At 38.2% G+C, this 26,980-nt stretch overlaps 1 protein-coding gene across 1 annotated transcript in view; it reads right to left on the bottom strand.

Moving 5' to 3' along the window:
* LOC308053297 (dynein axonemal heavy chain 5-like) overlaps positions 1 to 26,980 on the bottom strand; it is a gene marked incomplete at both ends in the record, with an annotated part of 168,550 nt that overhangs the window by 101,981 nt on the left and 39,589 nt on the right. The window contains 12 exons of the mRNA XM_080364153.1: positions 7,288 to 7,466; positions 11,430 to 11,602; positions 13,264 to 13,410; positions 14,753 to 14,968; positions 15,369 to 15,497; positions 15,694 to 15,960; positions 18,448 to 18,601; positions 18,705 to 18,904; positions 20,218 to 20,346; positions 20,673 to 20,784; positions 24,578 to 24,740; positions 25,791 to 25,927. Coding sequence (XP_080220279.1) covers positions 7,288 to 7,466; positions 11,430 to 11,602; positions 13,264 to 13,410; positions 14,753 to 14,968; positions 15,369 to 15,497; positions 15,694 to 15,960; positions 18,448 to 18,601; positions 18,705 to 18,904; positions 20,218 to 20,346; positions 20,673 to 20,784; positions 24,578 to 24,740; positions 25,791 to 25,927 — 2,006 coding nt within the window. The remainder of the gene's footprint in view (positions 1 to 7,287; positions 7,467 to 11,429; positions 11,603 to 13,263; positions 13,411 to 14,752; positions 14,969 to 15,368; positions 15,498 to 15,693; positions 15,961 to 18,447; positions 18,602 to 18,704; positions 18,905 to 20,217; positions 20,347 to 20,672; positions 20,785 to 24,577; positions 24,741 to 25,790; positions 25,928 to 26,980) is intronic.

Here is a 26,980-nt window from a genome sequence, read left to right as displayed (position 1 = left end):
AGACACTTAAGCTAATGAAAGAGAACATACTCAAAAATCAATAAAAATGCAATACACTTATAAAAATCAATAAAAATGCTATACACTTATTACTTTGCTTTGTTTTGTTTTCTCTTGTCTTTGCTCTGGCCTGTTCTGTTCATATTATCCTTCTTCCCTTCCCTCTACTGTTCCTTGTCTGATCTTCTCTTGCTCTTTAAGGAACTCTCATCACACTCTAAACCTCTTGAGGTCCCTTTTACATTTCTTCTCTGCCTCTATTCTACTCTGTCCCATCTTCTACTGTGATCAACTATCATAGCGAAATCAATATTTGTCAGTTTTTGCTGACAGAAAAAATGAAAATAAAACAAAACAAGAAAATCCCCTTACATTATTTTTTTTTCATTCCCATTAACCACTTACTTTATATTGTTTCATTGATTCATCTTTTTCACCCATGTAATTTTGAAAGGACTCTTTGTCGTGGTTGAGACGGACAAACGACATAGACCAAGTTCTTCCAGGATGAAAGTAGTAGATGCCATTTACTGCCACAACTGCATTTTTATACAGTTTTACCAATTCATGTGTCTCTTCACTATTGGTTACAAGTTACAGGAGTAACATCTCATTGGCTAATTTTGCTGTCATCAATGTCTCTTTTACTCCCTTCTCTCTCACGGGTACATCCTTAACATCTCCAGATACTCCTTTACTCCCATCTTTCTCATGGGTAGGCCTTCATATCTTCAAGGATAATTTCTGTTCCCATGCCCTCCGTCAGGGAATCCATGGACCCACTGTAGTCCCGAACAACTCTTCAACAAAATTAGTGGAGTCAGACCAGATCAAAACTAGTGGTAGTACAGCCAAAATTGGCTCCTTAAGATTAGATTCAGCTAGGGAAATACTATAGATCTCCCATGAAATTCAGTTCTATTCCATATGATAGAATCATAGAACATCATAGAATAATTTCGGTTGGAAGAGACCCTTAAGATCATCTAGTCCAACCATAACCTAAATCTAGCACTAAACCATGTCCCTACAAGCCTCATCTACATGTCTTTTAAACACCTCCAGGGATGGTGACTCCACCAGCTCCCTGGGCAGCCTGTTCCACTGCTTTACAACCCTTTCTATGAAGAAATATGTATAGTAATTTTTGTTCCTAAATTGCTTCTAAATGATTTATGTGAAATTACAACGAAAAACATGCTCCAAAAGAAAAGATAATAAAATGTCACATGGTCTTAATGACAAAATTTTAAATCAAATGGAATATATACAAATACAACAATGCCATAATGAAGAAAAGATTAATGTAATTCTATCGATAGGTACCAAATTTAAATATGAAAGACTCAATCATACTGTCTTTAAAAACAAATGAAGAATGTTCCCTGACTTCACTAGTATGGCAGAAAGTCCTTTAACTAAAGTTCTCCCTCTTGTATGAAGAATATCAGGGCATCGGATGCACCATAGAATCATTCCTGTTGGAGCTGACCCTAAAGATCATCAAGTCCAGCCATAACCTAACTCCAGCACTAAACCATGTCCCTAAGGACCTTGTCTAAACACCTTTTAAACACCTCCAGGGATGGTGACTCCAGCACTCCCCTGGGCAGCCTGTTCCACTGCTTTACAATCAACAGGTCTTAATTGCCCTGACCACCCTTACCTGTTATCCCCACTTTCTGACTGAAATTCCTGCAGGACCCCAGAACTATCCACAGTTTTACCTCCAGCTCTGCCTCCTGCTGATCCTGTCTGAACTTCCTAGATGGACGCTGGACCCAGCTTATTATTTCACCTTGTCTGATGGTCCCTGGACAGCTGATGGAAGAAGCTGTCACCAACCTGCCCTGCTCAGGCACTGTGGGACTGTGCCCTGGTCACTGAAGTCCCTGCCTCTGCCTGTGGGGTGGCCACCCCTGGGTCCTGGCTTGTCTTCCCTCGTGGAGCTACCCCATTCTTGCTGTTTCCAGATGAAAAATTCTTGCAGAGATTTTTCAAAAGCATTTGGCCACTTTTTGTTACTTGTGTTAAATGCCTACTAGAATCCATCCTTAAAAAAAAAGGGCATTTCTACTTTGTTTTTAAACATCAGTATCTACTACTTTTTGGGATGCAACAAGAAAAAGCCCTAAAGCCGGATATTATTTACAAAGAGACTTAGTTCCGTATAATAGTCTCTTACACTCACTATCCGTATACTAAAGAGTTTTGAAATTAAATTCTCTATAGAATGGTGAGGTTCAGTTCTAACCAAACTATTTTCCTTGGGAAAGAATAAAAAAATCACTTGTTCTGTAATGCCACCTGCTGCATGGTGTCAGGAAACCTGACTTTCAGGCAAGGTCAATATCCCACAGCTTTGAATAAAACCATTTCTTGCAAAATTATCATACTGAAATGACACATCTCTTAAGATTTTACACAGAGGTAGAACTACTGTGACATAATTCAAAGCAAATTTCACTAAAACAGAATTTTGTCTAGCCAAAGTGCGGCCCAGGAGTGGTAAGCTACAAGGTACTTTTTGGTTCTTAAAGTATTTACAGAGCTCCATACTCATTTATTCACCTTCTCAATTAAGGTAAATATCAAATCTTACATTAAATATTGCATTGAATATCAAATCGTAAAAAGGTACCTCAGGTAAGACTGAAGTTGTTTGACTATAACTATAGAAAACCAAACAAAAGCAAATAAAATGTTTATACTCATTTGCAGACAACCACAGACAAAACATTTCCCAAAGGGTGTTCACAACACTTTTCAGTAACAGTGATGAAGTACCCCTGATTACAGATTCCTGGGCAATTTTAACACTGAATTTGACATCATAGAAAACTCGAAAATTCAGCTTCTTACTTGCTTCCCTGCACTTTCATGGGTTACCTCTGGTCCAATTCAGATGACCAGTTACATTTGAATCTACTTTTTGGTTCAAATTTCAAAAACAAAACTATCAAAGGTGAAAGTCCGGGCCTTGGACATCTTGACTAGACCATCTGCCTGTGAATAGCTGGAGTCAGACAGGAAAACAAAGGAGACAGGAAGACAGGCAAACAGGGAGACAGAACCCCAGCTCTGAGCCAACCAAGAGAACCTAAAATTATAATTTTATCGTATACAAGATATTGGTTTTGATATTACATTGCATTATATTATTAATTATATTGTATTAGTAATTATATTATTAATATTTTTTCTATTTATTTGTTGTGAAGATCGAACTTATTTTCGTTACAGAAAAAATCTGGAAACACAGCTGTAGACATGACAACACCACCTCTACACCCTCTTTTTCTCCTCACTGCTATTATCTGATAAGTTGACCCACAACACCAAATTAAGTGAAAAGTCTGGAAGAAGAAACACTGGTGATGGAGTACAAAGCTCATCGTGAACATATGGAATTCTGAAGAATTTCTCAATGTGTGCACTAAAATAGGTAGTATGTTTCATGAGAACTTTCTTATTAGTCTGCATGAAAGCGCTTCTACAGCTGTGAAGAACTACACTTTTCATTAACGATCTCATACAAATCAAAGAATCTCTCTCTAAACTCACTTTGCTCCTCCTAATAAACTGAGAAGAGCTCATTTCCTTCCCCAACTTCAGTATATCCACTCTTCAAGAAACAGCAAATATCTTACTTTTCAACATCAAAATCGTGATTCCAAGCCAGAGCCTTCCAAGTTGTGAAAATAAGTCTAAAGCAACTGGTGACCTTCACAAATGAAAGAATCAATGAGTTTTGTGAGAACAGCATCTTATTTTTCCTCCCAGACACACAACAGTCTGATGAATGCTGAAAAAAAAAATCACCCTATTCAGGACCTATTCAGTTGGATCTATTATCTAATTCCCAGGGAAATTCTCTGAGAAGTAAGCCATCATCTCACTAGAAAATTGGCTGAGGAAAGCAGCCATAGGCGTCATGGTCACCTGAGCAGCAATTTTTTGAGTTCTATAAGCATCTTTTCTAACTCATAGTGAACACCAGCACGCCATTAAATGAGATAGCCAGATAACAAGGACACATTATACAGTATTACTTAGCTTTTGTTGCATTTGATGACAATACTCTACAGAAAATGGAAAAAACAACAAAGAAAGCTGAACCCTAAAATTCAGCTGATGTTCTTAGACACACAAATTGTGCGCAACTTTACTAAAAGAAGGAAATGCCAAGCTGTGGTTATAATTCCATCTGAAACAAGAAAGTTACCAAAGACCTCAGGATAAGAAGGCAGAAACAAAGCAAGGATACAAAGGCTAGATGTCTGAACTGACAAAAGTCACAAACAGTTTAAGACAAAAAAGTTAAATCACCAAGAATTCAGGAAAAAAGGTGGTAACATAAAGAACCACAAATGTTATCACAGAAGGAACAGAGAGGAAAAAGGCAACAGCTTGGTGAGATCAAAGACAAACCCACTCCAAGGAAAAGCTTCCCCCCTCTGAACTGGTGACTGCAGGTACAACAGAGACCCTGTAGATGACTGTGCTTGGCATTATGAGCATATTCGTGCTTAGACAGCAAGCTGGCCCCAACCCTCTTCTGCTTATTACCGATGAGTAAAATAAACTTGAGACACTGAAAGTCTGCACACACAATAAAAGATATGCAAACTAAATGTTGGCCCAAATATCTAGGAGTTACAAGAGGTGCTTTGAGAAACTTGTGACCTTGACTGAAGGTATTCACATACACAGCCAGTTCAGTTTCTAACTTAGAAACGTTCCTCTGTTTGTTTGGTATTATATCAATGAGCAGCTTTCCATAGCTTTCCATAGCTCCCAGTCACCAGCTCCTGATCACTATCCTCTCTCCTGACATGTGAAGATCTGGCCTTGGTTATAAACACAGTTATTTACCTCAGGTAAGGGCTACAATAACACAATATATTCAGTACAGAAGTCAGTACAGCTGTACAGAAGTACAGCTTCTATGAAAGTTTAACCACATCCCAGCATAATGTAACAAGATACTATGAAACCTGTCTTCTGCTCTCACTGCTCATAGGAGCACTGATTCAGTTTCAGCCTTCTCCAAGGTAGTGAATGCCTGAATTCACCTAAAAAGACCAAAGCTAAAGTTAAAAGACTAGCTAAAAGGCTGCCTAACACCTTCATAGAATCATAGAATGTCCTGAGTTGGAAGCGACCCACAAGAATCATTGTTTCCCACTCCTGCCCTGTTCCTGCATATGACAATCCCACAGTTCACACCATGTATCTGAGGCATTGTCCCATCTCTTCTTGAACACTGTCAGGCTTGGGGCCGTGACACCTCCCTGGGGAGCCTGTTCCAGTGCTCCACCACCCTCTGGCTGAAGAACCTTTTCTGAATATCTGCATGTACAGCCAGGGTTGTCGTTTCCCACGTGCAAAATCTGGCACTTGTCCTTGTTAAACTTTATGTGGTTGGTGATTATCCAGTTCTCTAATTTGTCTAGATCCTTCTGCAGGGCCTCTCTGCCCTCCAGAGTGCCTTAAATGAAGACTGTGATCAAACTTTCCATTCTTGTGACATTAGCAGAACTTCTAGCTACAAGAGTGGCCTCTTCATGGGACCAGTTCAAGACTGGGGATTAAACTCTCACAAGAGCTAAGGATGGTCACCAGCTCTACCACTCACTGCTTCTATATTTACTGCACTACCTCAGATTCCTGGTATGAAAATGATAGGGCTACAGCAAGCACTATATCTCCTCTTTTCATAGCAGTGCCTCCTTGACTGTTTTCTCCAGCTATCCTGCTTGCTCCAGGCTGGCTCCTCCCTGCAGCCACAGCTAGATAAATCCCCAGTAGAAGGGAAGGGAAGGGAAGGGAAGGGAAGGGAAGGGAAGGGAAGGGAAGGGAAGGGAAGGGAAGGGAAGGGAATAGACATGGGGGTGCCCCAGAGGGAGGGAGAGATAGAAATTCAGAAACATCAGTGCCTTTTCAAAGCTCAGTATATCTCTTCTGTCATGGCTCAGAGGAACACGGGATGGATGCCGGCTGAGGCAAAAGAAGCAAGAATAGAAATGTTCCTTATCTATATTCCCATTCCTATAACTGGACCTAATGTGTTTGATTAGTGAGAAGCAGGGCATTCTGCAGAATGTACAAACAGCTAAAAATCTTCTGAGTCATGATTACAAAAACTTGTCAAACTGTTTAAATCATTTTTTCCCTTCTTTCTCTGCTCTACTTCTTCTCATTTCCCTCTTTTTGATATGGCAATTAAAGGAAGTTAACAAGTTAATGAGGCCTAAAAATGTCTGTAAAAGAACAAAAGGATTAGGAGGAAGAACAGTAGTCCAGTGAAGTCAGTACAAGTACTGCTCTTAACTCAGTTCTTCCCAAATAAGTACTATTGGTCTTGATCTAATTCAGTGCCAGGCAAACCCAGTATGACCACAGAAGAGATAAGACTGAAACACAGAAGATCTTTTCACAATTAAATACAAAATCACCTTAATTCAAACTTCACATACCTTTCAGACTTTCTATCTCCATTAGAAAAGCTTAATTGGATGCTCTTAAACTCTTAAACGAGAACCCAAAGACAAAAGCTACTTCTGTTAAAACCTTGGCCAGCTCTGCTGGCTTCTGAATTAAAACCAAAAATGATCTCCAGGTTATGTTTTAACATTCACGAGATATCACAATGGTGAAAATTATGTTTATGATACCTTGTGTTAGATTTAAGAGTCCACCACTCACAGAAATGGTGGCATTCTGTGGTCTGCCCATCCATATAACCAGTAGTAGCTGTATACAAGAAAACAGACATAATGGAGTCCACAGATATTGGATCACCTGACCACTGTTTCCAAATCTGACTTCAAAGCTCTGTTTGTCATGAGAAGTTACCAGAGTTTGACCACTATCTCATTTCCCAAAAAATTCTAGAGTTCAAAATAATACACAACACCACTTTGCATGTTTCCCTCCTTGCACAACATCATTGAGTTTTGTATTTGTTTGTCTTGCTTGATACAAAAATGGCAAGGGAGAACTAAATATCTTCTCCCATTGGCATGGGTAGGATAAAGGCATAAAGAAAATCAGTAGAAAGGATTAAAAGGGAAAAGGAAAAGAAGACGTAGATAGGAAACACCTTCCAACAACATTAAAAAACAAAACAAAACAAAAGCCTGAAAGCATGCAGGAAGAAAAAGGAAAGGAAAAAAAAAATCAAATATTGGGAAAAGTTGATGAGCATCTACAAATACTTATGACTCTAAAATTAACAAACTAGATTATTTCTTACTAAAATGAACAAACTAGATTATTTCTTACCTTTATAGATACGGCCAAGTCCTCTATAATCCATTTGGTCTGAACAATTGAAAACAACAACGTACTTGCCCAGGCATTTGCCCATGTCTTTAGTTGTCTCTGTCTTCCCTGTGCCTGCAGGTCCTGCTGGGGCACCACCCATACTCATGCCCAGGGCCTGTGCCAGAGTGATGTAACACCTAGAGATAGAACAAAGAATTTTATTAATCTTTTTCTATTCTTAATTACTTGAAGTCCATTAATGTAAGCACAGCAGTTGCATTATACAGAGCTCAGGAAGAGGGCACAAAGGGTTGTGCTTCCATGTGGTAAGTCCTCACTCACCTCCTTTACACACTGTGAAGCTGAGTTACCAGCTACCACCTTTGCTGCACCTACAGAAAAGCAGGTCCAGCACCGCAATGAGTGCAACAGCCCAGGAAACCCACAGGCCAACTCTCACAGCACCACCATTTTCTCACTCTGATCACATGCCCTCCCCTCCATGAATGAAGTCTTATACTGCAACACCCAGATCGAAGGGGTTTTTCCCTGTTTTCCCATCCTCCTACTCTCTCCCCAGAACACACAAGATGGGCTCTCTGGTCTGGCAATAGGAAGGCACAGAGGCTGGAAGCAGCTTCTGTTCTTGACGATTCCCTACCAGCATGTCAAACCAAAGCAGTGCTGCCAATCACATGAGGGTTTGAGTTCCAGAAGGAGAATGGACAAGAGGGAAGATTAATAGAATCATACATCATAGAATCATTTTGGTTAGAAAAGACCTGTGAAATCATCAGGTCCAACCATTAACCTAGCACTGCCAAGTCCACCACTAAACTATGTCCCTAAGAACCTCGTCTAAACGTCTTTTAAACCCGTCCAGGGATGGTGACTCCACCACTTCCCTGGGCAGCCTTTTCCAATGACTGACAACCTTTCTGTGAAGAATTTTTTCCCAATATCCAATCTAAACCTCCCCTGATGCAACTTGAGTCCATTTCCTCTTGTCCTGTCACTTGTTACTAGGGAGAAGAGACCAACACCTACCTCACTACAAGCTCCTTCCAGGTAGTTGTAGACAGCGATAAGGTCTCCCCTCAGCCTCCTTTCCTCCAGGCTTAACAACCCAACAATGGTAAATGAAGAAGGGGAGGGATCCATGAATCCTAGGATCACCTTCTGCTTCAGCCTCCATCCTAGGTTGACATCTACAGGTTTAAGTCTCAGCCTCCCCAGACGGTGTGGAGATTACTGAAGGGTGTAGGAAGACTGTTGTTCTATCCTACAATGCTCCAAAATCCCAGTAAGCCCATTTTAATACTGTGAAACTCAATAGCTTTATGATCTATCTGGGGAGATAAAATGGGCACTGAAAAGACCCAAATGATACCAGCTAGTATCACTTCCTATAAAATAATACTTGTTCTAATATAATAGCAATAATAATGCTTTAGCACCTTATTACTCAGTTATCAGTTAACAGGCACTCAGTTAACACAGTAAAAATACCACTGTGGCAGAATGCAACCCCCCCCTCACTTTCCCTCTCTGCCCCCTCTCTCCCCCTCCCTCCTTCAGAATGGAGGAGTGGGCACATCTCCTCTCTTTCTCTGCTACTTGAGGCTAATAGCTTCTTTTGTTTGGCTCCAGAGCACCCTGGCCAGGGCCATTAGCAGAGCCGCTGGGCGCCCACGCCCAGGGTGGGGGATGTTTTTGGGAGGCTTCGGGGGCACCCACAGCCTGGGAGGGGGGGTGCAGAGGAGCTTTAGCAATGCCTACAGTCAGGTCTGATCAAATTACAAAAATGGGATTCTCGCCGAAACTCCGCCCTTTTTGTTGCGAGTTTCTCGGAGCACGAGTTTAGCCACTGCCGCCAGGAGCCACGGCCCCCGCAGCTCCCCGGGATGGAGACTCTGCTTGCCTCGCCGCCACAGCTGTGAGTAAAACTCTCGCAGGATTGCGAGTATATTTATACTTTCCGTGCACATACGCACGTGTAACTTTCCGTGCACATTTGCACGCGTACTTTAAATTATTTCCTCGCACAACCGCGAGTGTATTTTCCTCCCGTGCTTCCACGTAAGCACGTGTAATATTCCGTGCACATTTGCACGTGTAAGTAAATTAACTCTCGCAGGATTGCGAGTGTGTTATAAATTTACCCTCGCGGAATCGCAAGTGTACACTTTCCGTACTCACTACGAGTACGCGTATCTCTTTAAAAATAATCCTGCTACGTGTTTGGGCAAGTATGTTCTTCTCTGGGACACAGGGGTGACTCCGGCATTGTTTTGAGTGAAGCCACGTGTATGCACTCTGTGGACCGCCTGTTGTAGTGGTTGCTGCCCCTAAATAATTTTCCTCAACTGATATCCGAACCTTTATTTAAGTCAGTTTTGGAATGCTAAAACCCTATTTCTCACCAGTTTAATAAAAGTTGTTTTGGACCCTGTTGTCCCTTAAATTAACCTCGGGGTAATATTCCGTGACAACCACTCCTAGCAATTCTGCTACTGAAAATGAGGTAAGGACAAATTATATACATGTGACATGGCCTGTGTCTGACATGATGTTTAGGAGCACTCAATTCCAGTCCCATTATCTTACTGTAACATACTACTGCCAGTGTGTATTTACCATGTGCTTCGAGAATCTTTCAGAACACAAAATCATTAGCCAAACAGCATTTGACTTCAAGTTGATTAATGGAAAGCAAATATATCATCACCTGACATTTGTGAGAAGCTCACAGAAGTCCATATAGCAATATTAAAAATATTAAAATGGAAAAAGTCTATAAGGGGAATAAAATCTGTTCTTACACAACACTGCTTAGGTATGTAAGTTTCCCATGCCAACACCAGAAAAACATCTCTGCTTCAAATACTCTTTCAGTATACAACAGTGGATAGCCACCAATCCCTGCAGCTCTATTTGAATCTTCTACATTTGCCCAAAGACAGATACCCCTGTTCTTTTTTGCTGTTGTTACTATAGTTTAAACTCATTCAAAAGACTCCTCCTCTTCAGTACTGTCACCCTGCACTAGTTTTCAATATTGAGTAGCATAGCACCTTGAATCAATCCCTAAGCAATTAGGTTGCATTTTAATCCTGTGAACAAATTTGAAATGGCATTTTCTTGATACTGTCTCTCCTGGTGGACAAAAATACTGTCTGCATGTTAGTACTGCCACACCTACTAATCAGCTGCATGGTTACTGCTGCAGTCGCTATAAAGCATAGGAATAGTAGGGTACATAACACAGAATTTGGCAGATGCGTGTTACATATCAATATCCCAGTACCCAAGCACAGGGTTTTGGTTCTCTTAAGCAGCTCACTGGGCATAATTTTGGTTCAGAAATTGGCAAAAGCCTGAAACTTCACTAGCAAATAAAATCTAGTAGCACAGAGAGTGCAAAGACAATTCCAAAATTAATTCAGTGGCTAGCAGTCGTCCTTCACACACCAAACGATTGAACATGCACAGTATTTTGACATTCCTAGCCACGCTTAAAAGAACAAGCTCTGGCAAAGCAAATATGTCCGCCTCTTGCCTAGCTGAAGCACTATCAAGCACTTTAGGAAAATATGTAGTTAGTGGAGTTCGTACTAACACTCCAGCAATAAAAAGTTCTCCTTACATTTTGCCCTCTGAGCTTTTTCTCTGTTTGTAGTCCTGTAATTCTCCATAGGCCGGGCTTAAAACCACATTGGCCCTAGTTATTCAATGCTATGTCCTGAGTTACTGCTTTTTCCTCTAGGATGATTTCAAATGATTCATTTGCCATAACCCCAAATTCTCATGCAACTGCTAGCTTACTGAAAGCAGCAATATATTGTTTTTAGATCCACTCTGTTTAGGCTGGTGAAGAGTATGATGTTAAGCTCTATTTACCTCTAGCACAAATAAGCCTTTCGATGCCTACCACTGCACCATCGCTCAAGCAATTCGAGAGAATTCGAGACCCCTCCTAAGGGTGCCTGCTTTTGCCAGCTGAATATATAAGCACTGGCCTCTGCTGTTCACCATCGATACTGCAGCACTAGAGTGCAAGCAAAGTGAGAATCGTGACTCTCATTGAAAGGTAACGGAATTAAGTCAAAGGAATTAAGTCTTAGCTCCAGCGCTATGCACTGCATTCTTTTTATAACTACCTGTCAGTTAAGGGTGTTATAACAAGCCTGTCCGTACAGCCTAAGTATTCATTGCAGTAGGTGAACTCTACATCAGTGATTTGGATAACGCATTTATCCAAGTCTTCAAGAAAATAAAATCGAGACTGTTTTTGCCATTCAAAATCAGATGGAGATTTAATGTTCATACGGACCTATAAGGGAAAAGAAAAATTATTAATTCAGAAATGAAACAGTATAGCAAATTCATCTGATATTCCATACAGAAAAAAAAATCTACTATGCATAAATGCAATAGCAGGAAGAACAAGCACAGAACCTGTCAAGAGCCAAGACATCCAGAATTATCTTTTCAAACCTGTCTATGACATGCTCTGAACCTTTTGACCACTTTGATTTTCCCCTAATTGTGTACAGAGATGATGAATTTTGTCTTACAAAGATACTGAAGAACAGTGAAGGAAAACTTCATAAAAAAAATAAATAACAATACAGGTTATATATATTACATATATAATGTATACATTATTATATATTTTATATATTATTATTATTATATATTATGTACAGTGTACTGCATGATATCTGGTGCCATTACTCACAGAAAAACTAAATCAAGGACAATGCTTGAATATATTGAATACATGTGTATATGCTTGTTTATTTGGGGTGTATTTTTCAGTATGAACTTGCCACATACAAATTTGCAGCATGTTAATAGATCTTGATTCATTATTATTTGACACTTGATCTCAAAACCACTGGCCTCTTACAGAATATGTAGTTCTGGTTATCAGCTTTGCAGACACGCTGCAAGGTAAACAGGAGGTTCTGGATTCTTCAGCCACTTCCCTCTACTATTTCTGAACCACAAAAGGATGAGTTTAGCAGGGGATATAATGTTTTGAGAGAAAAGGATAGTATTACATGTAACAAATGGGAATCCTTTCCCCAGTTTTGGACTTGTCCCCCCTTTATTTCACATACAGGCCCTTTAAATGTAACCAATTTTCTGTGATTTAATTTTATTATTAATATGACATTAAATTAATTGATAATGAAATGTCCAATTAAGAAAATAATTATGGAAATAAATTTAAAATGACAGGTGAAGGATAAAACCCCATGCCTATCTTAGAAGCTGGCTATTCTTTTCTAACTTTCACTCTTTTTCTTTAGGATTTTCTGTCTTTCTTTACACATGCATATATTTTTTACCTTTCTAACATATACGCATAAATTAAAGTATGCAATATTGTTTTATTGATGTTTGCATCATGCAAGCCTTTTGAAAGTTATTTTATTTCCATTTTTATTATTATAGTTTCATGTATTCAATATACTTATCTAAAGTAAGTCTGATGCAACTCAATTACAAAAAGAAATTAAAATATTTGTTCTGGTTATTGTTGGTACCGTTTTCAAATATATAGAACCTCACCGCTTTAAGCTTTGAATCATCATTACCTTAAATCAGCATATAGGCTTGGCTGGGAATCATACGTGTGATTGATAGCAATACCCAAGTGACTTTTTTCCTTTTACATTTCAAGTATTAAATTTTCAATTTAAGACAATAATTTAATGTTAAAAGTTAAACTCTTTTGCTCACAGTGGTGCATGACGGGTACCAATCACTTTAAAAACTGAAGTCTGTATCTATTAACATACCTATATATAAATTACCCTTCTCTCTGCATGACATCTATATGAATACAACTAAATCTGATATGCTATATCACAGCAGTAATGTCATAGCTGCTTAGAGAGAACTGATTGTAAGATTTGTTTATATTTTTTTTATATGTGCAAAAACCTCCCTATAGAAAGTACATTAAAGGTGTTCAAAACTCACCAAATCGTCAAAGATATCCTTCTGGTGCACATGAATGGTGATTAAAGTTTCATATTTTGTGCGCTCCATTCTTGTCAGATTGTGTGTTGTCATGTCAATCAAATCATTTAAAAGTTCCAAAAACTTCTGATTTGTTGTGTGCATTACCTTTTCCACATAGCAAGAACAGCCATATTAATGCAAACATCATTCGTTCTTCCAATGTTTAGAATAAAAAATAAAAAGCACCTGCAAACATATGGGCCCCTGGCATCTAAGATCTGCTTTGTATTTATTAGGCTTGGAATCCTAAATATGGATTTGCAGACTGCCCTCCATGTCTGCATTCTTAGCCCAACGAAGTATAATATGGCTATATCTAGATGAGCAGATCACATAACAAGGTTTTATTACAAGGCTGTTGCTCCTTCTACTCTACATTACATCTTCAGCTGATTGCATCCCTGTATATTTTCAGAACCATCAGTCTCTGATTTTGGGTATTTTACATCAGCCTAAACAGTATCTGCTTGTCAGGGGGAACAGGAACATGGAGATCTATCACACCCTCCAACCAGAGGAAGAGGAAAATGTGTTGTATTTTAGATGCCAAGGCTAAAATAATAATTTCTTTCATAGCACCAGATTCTGTTACAAAATTCCACAAAATACAATACCGACTATGTAATATTAACTTAGGTAAACAGCTTCAGCATCTGCTGGTGATGTTCCTGGTACACAGCACATTATAAAGCACTGAGATTTCAGAAAGGGCAGCTCATATATATTCCTGTTCCAAATGTGTGAGAGAACAATCACACCAGCTTTCTGTAAATATATGCAGAGCCTAAAACTCACACTGTTTGCCAAGAAAAAAAATGCTGAAAACACTGCAAAACTAACGGAGAACTAAACAACCTCCCTGCCCCCCAAACACACGGAGTTCATTCTAAGTAAACAGAAGCTGTTTTGCAGTTAATGCGAAAGAGTCTTGAGTCTAGTCAGTATATGAACTGGAGAGGACCAAAAGTAGGTCCGTGCCTTTTTAAAACTTTGTCAAATGCAGAAAATGTAGCACTAAGTGGCCTTCTCTGTAGTCTAGAGTCTTTGTTTTCATTCAGTATCAAAGTAGAGCATGGTACAGTTCCCCTGCATTTATTTTTATGGTACTCTTATTTCTTTCCAAATTTGTTATGGGGTATGTAATAGGATAAGATTCCCTGTATTCCAAAACTGACAAATTGTCCCATCCCAAGATGACTGCACTGACAGAACAATACAGAAAACGGCAAGTCAGGAACAATTCTAAAGCACATGCTGGGGGATGGTGAGAAGGTGTGACCTCTCAACACATTCTTTATTATTCTGTTTTCCTGTTAATTTATTTGTTATTCTGGTTACTTAACTAGTATGTTGTGCTTTTTTCCTACATGTTACTTTTAACTTTCCACAATATGCACTGTTCCAAACAATGCTTTTAATTAATCCCCAAAGATTCATTAAACACTACCTTTTTGTCTGTTTTGGTACTGTTCAGTGCATGCTCTGCATCTCTGGTCCAGATCATTTGAATTCCCAGAAGTCCTATTTGTGCAGGAAACATTGCCTGAAAGTCATACAGCTTAAATCCTGCATCGCTAATGGCCATTGATGCCTGCCTAATGATGGTGTGGATTGTTTTCCTGATCCCATTCAGCAGCTGACCTAACCAGAATTCCACATTGCCCTGAAATAAACAAGAAAATACTTTTAGAGGATTAGTTTATGAATAATTCACAAGGAGTAAAAGTCCTACACGACTTTTTTCCCAGCCCTTCATACTTCCGTTTCCCTCTTTGTTATTCTCGAATTTTTAAAAGATTCCTCTCCTCCTTCTGTTCCACTGCCCTTCTAGAGACAAGAGATGGATTTGGCACTTCACATCAGTACTGCTGAAAAAACAGGTAAAGTAATTGTTACAGAATAACACAAATGTCTTGTCCTTCCTGGCCTTTGCTCTTGCTGTTCACATTGGAAGGTTTTCATTCTGCTAGTCAAATAATAGCATAATGTGATACTGTTTGTTTCTAAAACATAAATCTACTTTAAATCAAGTCATGAAAAACTGCAATATATACTTCCATTACCTGAGCTAAAATGGGTTCAATAATATCGACCTGTTCTCCTTCTTGAGATTCAAAGAATAAAATCTGGTCGTAGTTTTTTTCATGAAATCCCACTCGGTTAACATTGTCGAACAAACTTAATAAATGTGCCTACAATAGAATCAGAAAAAAAGAAAGCTCCATAAACTGATCTGATATCACATTCTTACTTTGCCTTTAAATCTTGTATTAGAAGATTCTGTAAATCTTTCCATCAGTGTAAGAAATTTTCTCAACTAAACAATGAAATAATCCATGGTCCTCACTCTTATTGACTAGAAGAACATTATTGCCTTAGTACTTGTACCTGAATAGTGTGGGAATCAGATGCTTGACCAAGGATTTCCAGAAGAGCAGGGTCAGATACAAAAAAAAATCTTGGAAATAGTAACCGTTTTTTTTCCAAATACCCAGTCAGTGATTTCTGACAGATTTCCAATTGTTCCAGCAAATGTGGTAATAGCTGTGCCAAAGTTTCATCTCCAACACAGCATTGCACGATGTTTGATGTTTCATGGGCTCTATGCATAATTCTCTGCCATGATTTATCAATGTTCTGAAATCTTCTGGCTTCCTGAAATACATGAAAAAATGCATTAGCTCTTCCTCAAATTTGTCAAATTCTAAAAGTTAAGGAATTCTGTGAGACAAGGTAACAATTTAATATTTTGCTTCCTATTCAAGTCTTCTTTGTAGGACTAATGTATGTTTATAGACATGCTTATAATGATCAGTGCTTATAAGGACCAGAGTTCAAATTGCAAGAGAAAGACTCCAATGGAACAGCTCTGGAAATGCCTTTTACTTCATGTTGGGCACCAAAATTGGCCACATAAAATGATTCCAACAACACACCAGAAAAGTCAAAGAGCAGCCCTCTCAGAAATGACAAATCTTCTTGACAGCAATAAACAATGTCATATAATGGGTGCTCCATACAGGTTATGGGGAGTAAGTTGTTAGTAATAATACTTGACAAACAAAACGACAATACTCTGAAACTGTCGCACTTGTAAGGTATTGTAGGTGAAGGGAAACAAATTCTCAAATATAGAGAGCTGTCGAATAAATATTTTTCTGCACTAGGTGTATTGACTTAAAAACTCTCTCTTCACCTACAACAAATGAAATGTTAATGGGATCCTAAATTACTTGAGAGTTAGAAGACATCTCAAGAGACCCTCCAAAGCCATTTGCCTGTCACAAGACAGGATCATACCCACGCCACTTTTGAAAAACATCTGTCTGCCTTGTCTTTAAAGATGCTCGAGGCTGGAGATTCAGGAGGAATCTCTAGGAAATCTTTGTTTCTGGTGACTCTGTTTTAAGTTTAATCTTTCTTGTGTGTACACCAATTACTTCTCATCATATTCACAGATACAGAGAACACATTGTTTTCTTCCTGTTGAGAGCAACCCTTATTTTTTTTAGAACTTATCACATCTTCTCTTCAGTTTTTCCTCTCCTCCAAGCCAAACAAGCCTAGTTTGTTGAATCTTTTCTTGTACATCTTCCTTCCTGCATAGTTCCTCATTCTTATCATCGTCTTCTATCCTCTCTTAAATTTGTCTATTTGTTTGTTCAGCCAAAACCAGGTATAATATTCTAGTTATAAGTTACTGCTGTCTATGCATTCCACTTTTCTGCCTGCATTTTACACACCAGCAATCTAGGACTCGTTTTCTGACAGTACTATGATATATAGTGTCAAAAGCCTATCAGGATATATGGCAACTACTGTTTTTCCTCTATCCACAAAGTTTGTTGTACACCCTAAAAATAAATTAGATTTGTTTGACAAGTTTTGCTCCTAACAATTATACATTGACTGTCACTCATCTCCTTGTTAACTTCCAGATGCTTATAGACAGTTATTTTTTGTAGTATTCATCCAGGAATTGTATTTAAGCCCACTCATCTATCATTACTCCTCCACCAAGCTGTTCCTTCTCCTCCTCCTTTAAAGAGAGTCGATGTATTTGCTTTTTTCCAGAATACTGGTTCATGTATAATATCATCCTTATAAGAAATGGCTTTAGCAGTTATCAAATGCTTCAGCTGTGCCACAGCATTTACTTATCTGAAAAAACTGCTTATTAATTCTCTAGTAAACTTTAAAATATAAACATATCTTATGAATTAAAAAAAAATAAATATATATAGTTATCCTAAATAATACTTAAGAAGGCTTTACTTACAAAAATTAATCCTAGTTTTGGAAATTGTAAGCCTTTAGTTATAAAATACGTGGCCTAAATTAATATTTAATAATTTCCCAATAATTACGCATTTGCTAATTTACAGCACTGGTTGATCCAGTGCTGCTAAACTGTGATGTGTTAGAACTATAAGAAAACCTCTCATTAGGATATGCAAGAAAGAAGATAACTCATTTTGATATTTCTTTCCTGCAGGAAGTCAGATCATTCCTTAACTCTTTTGCAGCTGCTATCAAGGGAGGTCATAATAGCCTTTCAAAGAGGTTGCCCTAGCTCATACAGATTAACACATGTGCAAATTCCCAAACCTTGCAGCATCTGTCTCTGGGACTTAGTTATACTGAGTCCTAGCAAGTACAGAATTAATAGAGAATATCTGCCATTCTACAGGATGTTTCAAAAAGATGGACCCAATTGGAAATGACACACTGGATGAAATTGGGTCCATCTTTCTGAAACACCCTGTATTCTTACATAACTTAGAACCTATAAACATGGGCACACAGGAAGAAAGGGGCGTTGGCACGTATGGCAGAGGTGATGCATCAGTTTTGTACCGTTGAGTATTTCTGAGCCCTGTGCTATGATACGATTCACTAGTATTGCAAGCCAACATGAACATTGGAACCTGAATTACAAATAGCCATGCTCCTGTAGGTTTGACCAAGTTCTACGTAATTCAACCAGACAGACTACAGTTTGGCAAACTTCTTCTGACTTATCTATGTGCAGCCCACAAAACTCACATGGACTATATGTGTTGGCAAGTAAACTTTGTGATGTGGCTAATCTCTTCATACAACGTATTACCATTAATATATTGTTATGACAAATCAACATACTTGAGGTAGTTGTTTTGCAATGTCTCCACCAACAAACACAGCTTCGAGGTAAATCCAGAGGTTTTGTACCGTAACCCAGTTTTCAATGATCTCTGCAGTATTAGTCAACTTCTGAACCCACTGTTGTATAGTGGACTTAAATGGTGCGTTATACCTGCATGAACATGAGTTAAAGGGAAAAAGAACCTAAGATGATCATCGTTTACTTTTGGGTTTGACTAGATTGACAAAATATGCACACTTCTTAAGTTTTGTACCTGTTGCTCATGAGCGACCCCAATATCATGAGGCTGTCTTCCACCAAAGCTATTTTCTCCAATATGTCTGATCCTTTCAGCAGGAGTTCTCCTCGAGTTTTGAACTGGCCAAAACTGAAAGCATGAGTACTCCATTCACCGATGACATGCTTCAATTTTGCTTCAATATCCTTTTCTTTAACAGCGCTGATGCAGATATCCTGTGTAAAATTCAACTAGTACATTCCTCTATGGCTGATATGATGAACACTTATAGACAACTAAAATTGATTGGCTAGATCTAGACTTCAGTTTAAGCTCTAACTAATAAAAATATACATTGAAACACCTCAAAACTATTACATTACAAACTAGATTGCATTACAGTACTCATTGTAACTGAAACATTTTATGGGCTATACTCCCATCTTCACTGGCACTAACACCTTACACTTTTTAAAATTCACTCATTCACTGAATCTGCAGGCAGAATTTGTAAATCATGTATAAAAATTTGAAGTCAAATATAACTTCTGGGAGGTTAAGGAAAATACACATTACCAATTAAAACCAATAAACAGTCCAAGAATCGAGCTACCTGGACAACATGACACCTGCTACTTCTTGAAGACAGTGAGGACAGGACTATCATAAAATTGGTTATTCCATCAGAGAGAAAAGGAGCATCTATTCAGATTGGATCCCAAAGTCAGGTTCAGAAATATATAGGATTCCATCACAGGTTTAAAGTCTTTCCTTGAGCATAAGGCTATCAACTCTGAACCTTTCATATGTCTTAAATTCTTGTTTGGAAATTGGGTACAGCAGAGGTTTGATGTCATGTTTTTGTCTTAGAAGTGTCCCTTTGTGGAACAAGACAAATCAGGTCACTACTATGGAGGGACCACAAATTTAGCTAAGTGACAACAGAACTGAAGGTAGAAATTCGTTCTATCAAATGATAATGAGCATAAAGCTAATGCACTTGCTAGATGACCACTGTCCCCAAAATGAAGGAGGCAATAGCTTTGTAGTTTGTGCACATTACACAGGTCTTCTCACCACTCTCTGCTCTTGTGAAGAATCACTTTTGAAATACAAAAAAAATGTGTTCTCCTTTAATCCTATATCCTCCACTTCTACTGTGTTCCAAGGATTTCAAACACTTAACAGGATCAGACTTACATCAACTATTTTTTCTCTCTGATGAGTCACTTAAAAGGAAGAAAAACTTAAAAGCAGGCAGACCCTAAACCAGAAGCACGACAGTATAACACTGCTCTTAAAATAACAGAATTTCTTCTATGAAAGGATTAGCATAATACCATCTATCCATTTAATCCTTCCCCAGAATAAAAAGGAAATAAACTAACCATCAGCACTAATACTAGCTACCAAACTCCATTCTTCAAAAAATCTTCCAACTAAAGTCAACATTTTTAATATTATAAAGCTGACTAGAAACAGGAGTCCAAAAGTGCAGAGCCCACAATCACGAGTTATTCATTAAAAACAAACAGAAATGTACATGTACCTCAATATCTTCTTTATATTTTAATAAAGAGGCATCTATTATGTTTTTCAAAGAGAAATTTTCAGAGTCAACATCAAAGTGATGCCCAGTCACTTGTGCAATTCTTTCCCAGTGTCGTGACGTCATTGCCTAGAAAAGTCCATAGGAATTAGGGAAGATTTTTTTAAATTGTATTATTTTTAGGACTAGAATCATCACATGCTCTTGCACTACATCTGCTAATCAAATACAAGAGTCTTGATTTCCATTCCATTGAAACCATTAATTTTTCTTCTAATCACATTATGAAGACTTTTGTTTTACTTTTCTATAACGAAGCCTAACTAGATTTTTCAAGAAATATAACCGCTTTTATCTATAAAAAAGAATTATGGAAAGCATCTTATAGTCATATAACAGTCTTCAATAGAGTTTTTCATGTGAATCTTATCTCCAAATGAGTATGCAGAACATACTTTGTTTGCCATCATTTCAAGCAAAGGACAGCTCTCTGTGAAGTCATCGACTTTTTTTTTTAGGTCTTGAAAAGCTTGCCATTCCTTCAAAGCTTTCGGTAACTTACGGATTCTTTAAAAGGCACAAAAAAAGAAGAAATATTTAATTTTTAATAATCGCAATCCACAATTTAATAGTACAATATATTCTCATTTTTCAGTCAGTGGGCCATTAAATAAAGATCCAGTTGCAAGCTGGCAACATAAGCTGAATGTTTCTAACTGCAGGCATGAAATGGTGCTAAAGACAGCAAAAATCACATTAGAAAGGTTTGGTTTTTATTTCAGTTCGAATTAAAACAGGTTAGTTTCGTGTGCAAACCCATGTCTGAACTTAAGCTTTTGCAGTGTCATTGTTTTATTTAAAGTGTGAAAGTGCACCCCGTTTTGTAAAGGGCAAAAAGGGTTAAACAACATATAATTTTTCGAGCAAAATAAAGTACATCCTACACCAAAACTGACCTGCTTGGAAACAGGAAAATATTTCTGTTTCAGTCAAACAAGTCCTATTTTACACCTCGCTTGTATGAAAGAAATTTAAAGAAAACCCTTCCTTTCTGTACAATTTCACGTTAAAAAATAGGAAAAGGGAAAAATCTCTTGTACTGTGAATTGTCACAGCTCCATTTGCTTCTAACAAGTTTAGTCTTCCAAAGCTATGGCCCAAAGACCAATAGCAGTTCAAAATCAGACAGATCTGTCACACAACACTGAAGCATGTGTGAATTCTTCAGTGCTTTCTGCTAATAGGTTGATAAACACAGGCAAACTGTCACGGCACCGCAATCATCTCTGTAGTCTTTCTTCTTGAATCCAACAATAGATAGTATTAAATATGCTAGAGAAAAGTATTGTGGAATGAAAAAGTATACTCTGACATGTATAGACAAGGATTTAAGAGGCAGTTCCTGGCTATTTTTATGCTGAGGCAGAACAAATAACATTCTTACAAGCTTTGTCTTAGGCTGGCAATTGGAAAAGTGATCTCTTAGCTTGGTAATGAAAACTACTTTTATTTTTTATTTTAACACAGATACCTTTTTCCTTTGTCTTGGTCTCAGTAATATCTTCTAACAGCAAGTTCCATGAGTTACATACTATGTAAAAAAACTATTCCATTGATCAGGTTTAAATTTCCTCCTCAAATTTCCTGACATTCCCTTTATAATATATTATAGTAAAACATAAAGAGAACCTTCTCTCTAGCTGTTTTTATAAACTTCTATAATCGTCTCTACCACATGCATTTTCTCTAAATATTTATCCTTTTAATCTCTTTTTATTTTCACCAACAGTTATTTTTGTGATTCTTCTTTTCATGATTCTATGTTTTCTATTATAGTACCATTTTTTTAAGGGGTAGCAAAAAAAAAACCATTACAGTAAAGAACTGTGCATGTCTTTGCAATTACACTAAAACACTAATTGCCCTTCCAGTATTCCTGCTCCTTTCATAACACAGCATACTATCTGAATAATTTCTGCAGGCCCCCTCTGTACACTGTTTACATTTCTCCGGCTTTAATGATAATAGCTGGACGCAATAATGCTAGCAAGTCTGCCAAAGGAAGGATAGTACTGGGTTAGAGTTCCACAAAAAAAATAATAATAATTACTGCCTATTGGTGGTCACCTTGCTCCAAATACAGATTAACACTTCAGAGGAAAAAAGTCACACATGAAGTAAAAAGAGAATGGCATAACTTTCAAAACGTGTCACGCAATGGCTTTCTTCAGAGTTCCAGGAGAAGGAAGCACAAAGAGAGTCCTACCAACCTGTAAAATGACATTAACTATAGAAAAAATGATTATGCAGTTCCAGAACTCTACTGAAATGATATCAAGATTTACAAATATTGTCCAAATGGGGAAGTATACATATTTTGTGTAAATTCATTTTTACTATTATTATTTTTTTTAAATGAGGATTTTGTTTCAAATTAATGACTAGAAGACAGCTCATTCTTTTCTTCTTTTTCCAGAAAAATACAAAAATCTCCACCTCGCTCCTTCATTGTGTACAGAAATGGACACTGCTAAAATGGCGACATGCTCAAAATACCATATGACCAAAAAGACTGAGCACAAGTAAATTTTTCTTATGCTTCCCAAAGATTTGGGATGAGATGAAAAACACAGATCTGATCTCTGTCTCTTGAATAATGCCAAAATGTAAGTGAAGTCTCTCTCAGGTCACGTTGGAGAATCCAAAACCAAAAGCTGACCTGACCAGAACTATCTGATGAAGCAGAGACACACACACTGGCTATTGCAGCAGAGGGGCTCTGCAGAAGGGAAAGCTCTTTATATTGAGTATGAACTTGTCTCGACAGAACTCACTGAGAAAGTGAACAGAGACACTGTGTAAAGAGGTAAAGAAAACACTTATACAAAAATAATAAGCGAAGAAAGAAAACAGAGAGATAGCTCACATCTTTTTTACAATAGATATGCACTGGATAAAAATATCGTACATCTACTTTCAAATTTTCGCATGTAATTTGGTTCTCATGTATATTTTGTAATTCCCATTAAGAGTAAATCAGAGACTGGTACAGATAGCTCCTCTGAAGGAATGGATGCACAAAACACTTTAGGCCTGCATGCAGACTCTGTTGCATGTAATCAAATTCCCCTTTTCTAGCAACTGTCCATACTCCAGTGCCAGGTATCAGAATTCAAAGACAGCAAAGGGGAAACAATGCAAATCCTGTTGGATCATGAGGCCCTGCCTCTGAGAGAAGTAACAACATGGGTCAGAGAAGTCTTGCACACCCAGCCATGGCTGTTGAAAAAACAAAGGTGCATCTTTACCACCACAGTAGAAAAATTCCTCTGACTTCAGCAAAGCACGGTTTCACCTAACAGTTCTTTTGCATGCAATGTGGAAAACATTCTTCCTCTCAGACCTCATAAACAAGCCCTCAGAATTTAGTGTGGCTACCCATCCTTTTGAAATAACAATTTCAATGCATACAAATGTGAGGAGGTAGGCAATAACATCAAAATTCTGCCTAATAGCACAGACTAACAATTAATTGAAGTGCTGGAGAGAAGAGCAACACGACTGGTGAAGGGACTTGAACATAAGACCTATGGGGAGAGGCTGAGGGAGCTGGGCTTGTTTAGTCTAGAGAAGAGGAGGCTTAGAGGTGACCTCATCACTCTCTATAACTACCTGAAGGGAAGTTATAGCCAGGTGGGGATTGGTCTCTTCTCCCAGGCAGTCAGGAACAGGACAAGGGGGCATGGGCTTAAACTCTGCCAGGGGAAATTTAGGCTGGATATTAGAAAGAAATTCTTTACAGAGAGAGTGGTCAGGCATTGGAACGGCCTGCCCAGGGAGGTGGTGGACTCACCGTCCCTGGAGATTTTTAAACTGAGATTGGACATGGCACTTAGTGCCATGATCTAGTAAACGGACTAGAATTGGCCCAAGGGTTGGACTCGATGATCTCTGAGGTCTTTTCCCACCCAGTCGATTCTGTGATTCTGTGATTATGTAATCAGCTGTAAACTAAATCACTGAGAAGGTAATACATGAAGATCAGCTATGAAGGTTATTTAGAATTACAACTACATCACCACAGGTTTGTGCACTTACTTTGTTAAATAAGCTACAACCTTCCGTGTCAGTATATCCCAACAAGCCTAAAGGGACTTGCAGACTCCGCTAAGTGAGGTCATGCACTAGGTGCACATTGCACCTCTGTCTGCAACCAGTGCAGCCATGCTGAGTACATGAGCAAGACTAAGCTTCAAAGAAACCAACCGATTTTTGCCCCTCAAGGCAATTTTCACAAGATAATTAACACAGAAAGCTGAGAAATTAAAATTGCATGCACTTCAACAAAAAAATAACTTACCTCTTTTGAAAATCCAGAAGTTCATTGTTAATTGTTTCAATATTTAAATCACGCCAAAGCATTTCATTGTATCCATCGATATTAGCAGTAACTGAATTATAAAGACTGTAAAGTTTCTGAAGCAATGAAAGCTCACGTTTAATTTTGTGCAGTTCAGGATACTCTGTTTGAAATTTTAAAATAAGACATTTGTGAATGTTAATTAGGTACAACTGTATTCATGAACACAAAAATCCATTTCTAAAATTGGTATTTAATAAATGTCTGAAATCAGACTTGCAGTCTTTTAGACAGTGTCTAGTAAGACAAAATTTTCCAGTTACATTATGTAAGAACAGCAGAATTTGATGCACAGTAATTGTTTAGATTACTGAGCTTTTTATAAATATTCATCTATAACAGTGGATGCAGCCTCATAAGGGAGGTGCTGCACCTCTCTGAGAGGAAGATAATGTTGAAAAAGTAGCTGAAATGGCAAAGGAACATACTATAGTTTTATATAAGTACTAAAATATCGCCCATCTCAATTTGCACTAGTTACTTAAGAAGCAGAGGTTGGAGATAGGGGTTTTGCTTTCAAAATGAAAATATAGAACATGTTACACAATAAAAGTATTTAAAATGGACCTCCTTAATGGAAATTTTTTGTTTAGTTTCTCTCATGTCTTTGGGAATTCCTAGTTAAATATATTATGATTGTTGTATATGTCTTCAGATAGGAAAATACACTGCATTTAGTATGGACAAATTAAAGCGTCTATCATACATTCTGCTATGATTTTTATTCTCTTCCAAACTTGAAGTGTGCCTGACTAGGAGGCACGAGGATATTACAGATCAGTTGCACAGCCCAAGGGAATTCATTATATATCTTCAGCAGGGACAACTTGAGTATTTTGGGCGACAGAGTCCCCAAAATTGGACATGGAAAAATACAGACAGGAGATGCACTTAGTTCTGAACAGAAAAAAGCAAGAGAGCTAGGCAGCTGGAGCCCAAGATACACAGAACAGTGCAACATTATTCTACCTGATGTTTATGTATGTACAGACTCAGAGCCAGTTTCACATAGCTGCTTTTCATAGGAAAGACAATAACATTTTACTGCAAGGATTTTTTTCTACAATTAATCCAGCACTGAATGCATTCAGCAGGACCCACAAGAAAAATTTAACATCCTAGGATCAGGCATCCATATCCCCTGAGAAACTACCTGTTATAGGAAGACCAAATAACTCTTCCCCAGCAGAAAGAGAGATATACTTCCTCCATAGTTCATCAAATCTGGCTTGAAAGATCTGTAATCTGTCACTTGCTTCATGAGGAGGAACATTCTCCACACTGGGCCCCCTGGAAAATGTCAGTGCAATTATCAATCATACAGGTTTCACAAAGAAGCACAACAGAACCCAGACCTGACTTACTGAACAGTATTTAGTATTTTCTAAATTTTTTTCTAGAATTTTTCACAAAAGACACTAAAAGAGAAAATGCAAGTATATTCAGTGTCCCAACATGACATATTGAGTAGACCCTGAAAGAAATACCAATTTATTTTCTAATAATAAAATTAATCTGGGTTACTATGTATGTTACAAACAGCTAACAAGATCTACAGATTTTTTTTTTTGTTTCCATTTCTTCTGTAAAATACATTTTAAGGATTATTTTCATTTATATTCTTAAAAATGGAAGGACAGTAGGTATAGAATTCAGGGGTGAAAGCTGTGGTAGTTGGTACTAGAATCATAATGAAGCACTCAGAAAAAATAACAGAAAAAAATATTATTTTGCCCTAATGAGTACATCTCAGCTGGAGAACTCAATGTAATCCCCAGCTCTCACTTCTGGGTCTGCTTCTTGGCTGCACCATAATATTTTGGGATGAGAACCACAAGTATATTGTCTTCTATTGTGCCATGGTTATTTCTAGAAACAAATACAGGCACATAGGCATCAGAGAGCAGTGCAGGCTGGCCGCTTGGCAAGGAAAATGGAACCTGAAGATGAAAGAAGTAACGTGGTCAGCAGAGGCAGCCAGGGCTTGGTCCCACAGTATCTGAGCAAGGAGAGCAAAGCAGGCCAGGGGATGGTAAGTCAGGTTCAAACGGGAGTCCAGATCTTTAGACAAGTCCACATTAATAACACAGGATCAAGGTGAAGCAGGAAAGGTGAGTCAGCAAGTAAGGGCCAGGAGCAGGTCTAGTGAAGGCAACCAAGATGAGACACAGTCGAGCGGTTACCAGGCTGCCCTGAGATCAGTCTGAGAAGCAAGTCTGTGCGTTAGAATCCAGGTTCAGCTCAGTAAGGTCCATGGCCAGGCTCAGGCATGGCTGCGACAGAGGTCAGGGGGCCAAGCAGTGAAGTCTCAGTTTAAAAGCAGATCCTCTAGGAAAGAGTGTC

The sequence above is a fragment of the Nesoenas mayeri genome (genome assembly GCF_963082525.1).
Source record: "Nesoenas mayeri genome assembly, chromosome: 2".
Taxonomy (NCBI): Eukaryota; Metazoa; Chordata; class Aves; order Columbiformes; family Columbidae; genus Nesoenas; species Nesoenas mayeri.
Note: the sequence above shows the minus strand (reverse complement) of the source record. Positions and strands in the feature narration are given on the sequence as shown.